General features: G+C 29.7%; 1 protein-coding gene across 1 annotated transcript; it reads left to right on the top strand.

Annotated features, from left to right (window-relative positions):
- The first annotated feature begins 6 nt into the window (after positions 1–6).
- Positions 7–805, top strand: LOC105460066 (cytochrome c-like). Its single transcript, XM_011706512.1, has 2 exons — positions 7–317; positions 487–805. Exons 1-2 carry the CDS (start codon positions 194–196, stop codon positions 669–671), a joined length of 309 nt encoding a protein of 102 aa, XP_011704814.1. The 5' UTR covers positions 7–193; the 3' UTR covers positions 672–805.
- Positions 806–809: the final 4 nt, after the last annotated feature.

The raw sequence follows: 809 nt of genomic DNA, 5'->3' as shown, positions 1-809 counted from the left end.
GCAATTAAGTCGGTCGTAAAAAGAAAGGAAGAAGAAATAAATTATGACGAATATTAATTGAAACCGAGCAGTATATCGATCTCTCTCAGGAATAACTAAATATCGCGAAATGCAAATGTTATTGAATTACTATTTTAATTTAAATTAAATATAAATTAATAGCGACAAATAAATAGTCTATTAAAGATGGGTGATGCGATCAACGGTAAGAAATTATGAAGTTATGAAGTTATGCGCTTCATGTCATACCACGGAAAAAGGTGGAAAACATAAGATAGGTCCTAACCTGCACGACATCATGGGCAAAACTTGTGAAAGTAGGTTTTTATTAATGAGAAAATTATTAAATCAAAAAAAATTTACAAAAAAAAATTTTAACAGTCGCTTAATAATATTTAAGTATATATATATATATATATACATATAAGTTACTATAAATGACAGTGTAGAAATTTTATTTATGCCAAACTATTTATTTTATTCTAGCTATTTCGGGATATAATTCCTCGGAAACTATAAAAGAAAAAGTTATTGTGTGGGACGAAAAGACCTTAAGCGATTACCTCAAATTTCCAAAGAAAATCATTCCTGGAACATCAATGGTGTTTATTGGCGTCAAGAAGGCCAAAGATCGAAAAGATTTGATCGCTTTCTTAGCTACTTTAAAGTAACCGCGTTTTAATAAAATAGCATGCAGCAGTTTTTCAGCGCAAATGCAATGTGCAAACCATGAGGATGTCAGTGTTATTAATTATAAAAAATAGTGATAATAAATGTACCTGAATATCTGGATGATTTCCCAAGACACA

Source organism: Wasmannia auropunctata, unplaced genomic scaffold, assembly GCF_000956235.1.
Source record: "Wasmannia auropunctata unplaced genomic scaffold, wasmannia.A_1.0 LD330842.1, whole genome shotgun sequence".
Taxonomy (NCBI): Eukaryota; Metazoa; Arthropoda; class Insecta; order Hymenoptera; family Formicidae; genus Wasmannia; species Wasmannia auropunctata.
Note: the sequence above shows the minus strand (reverse complement) of the source record. Positions and strands in the feature narration are given on the sequence as shown.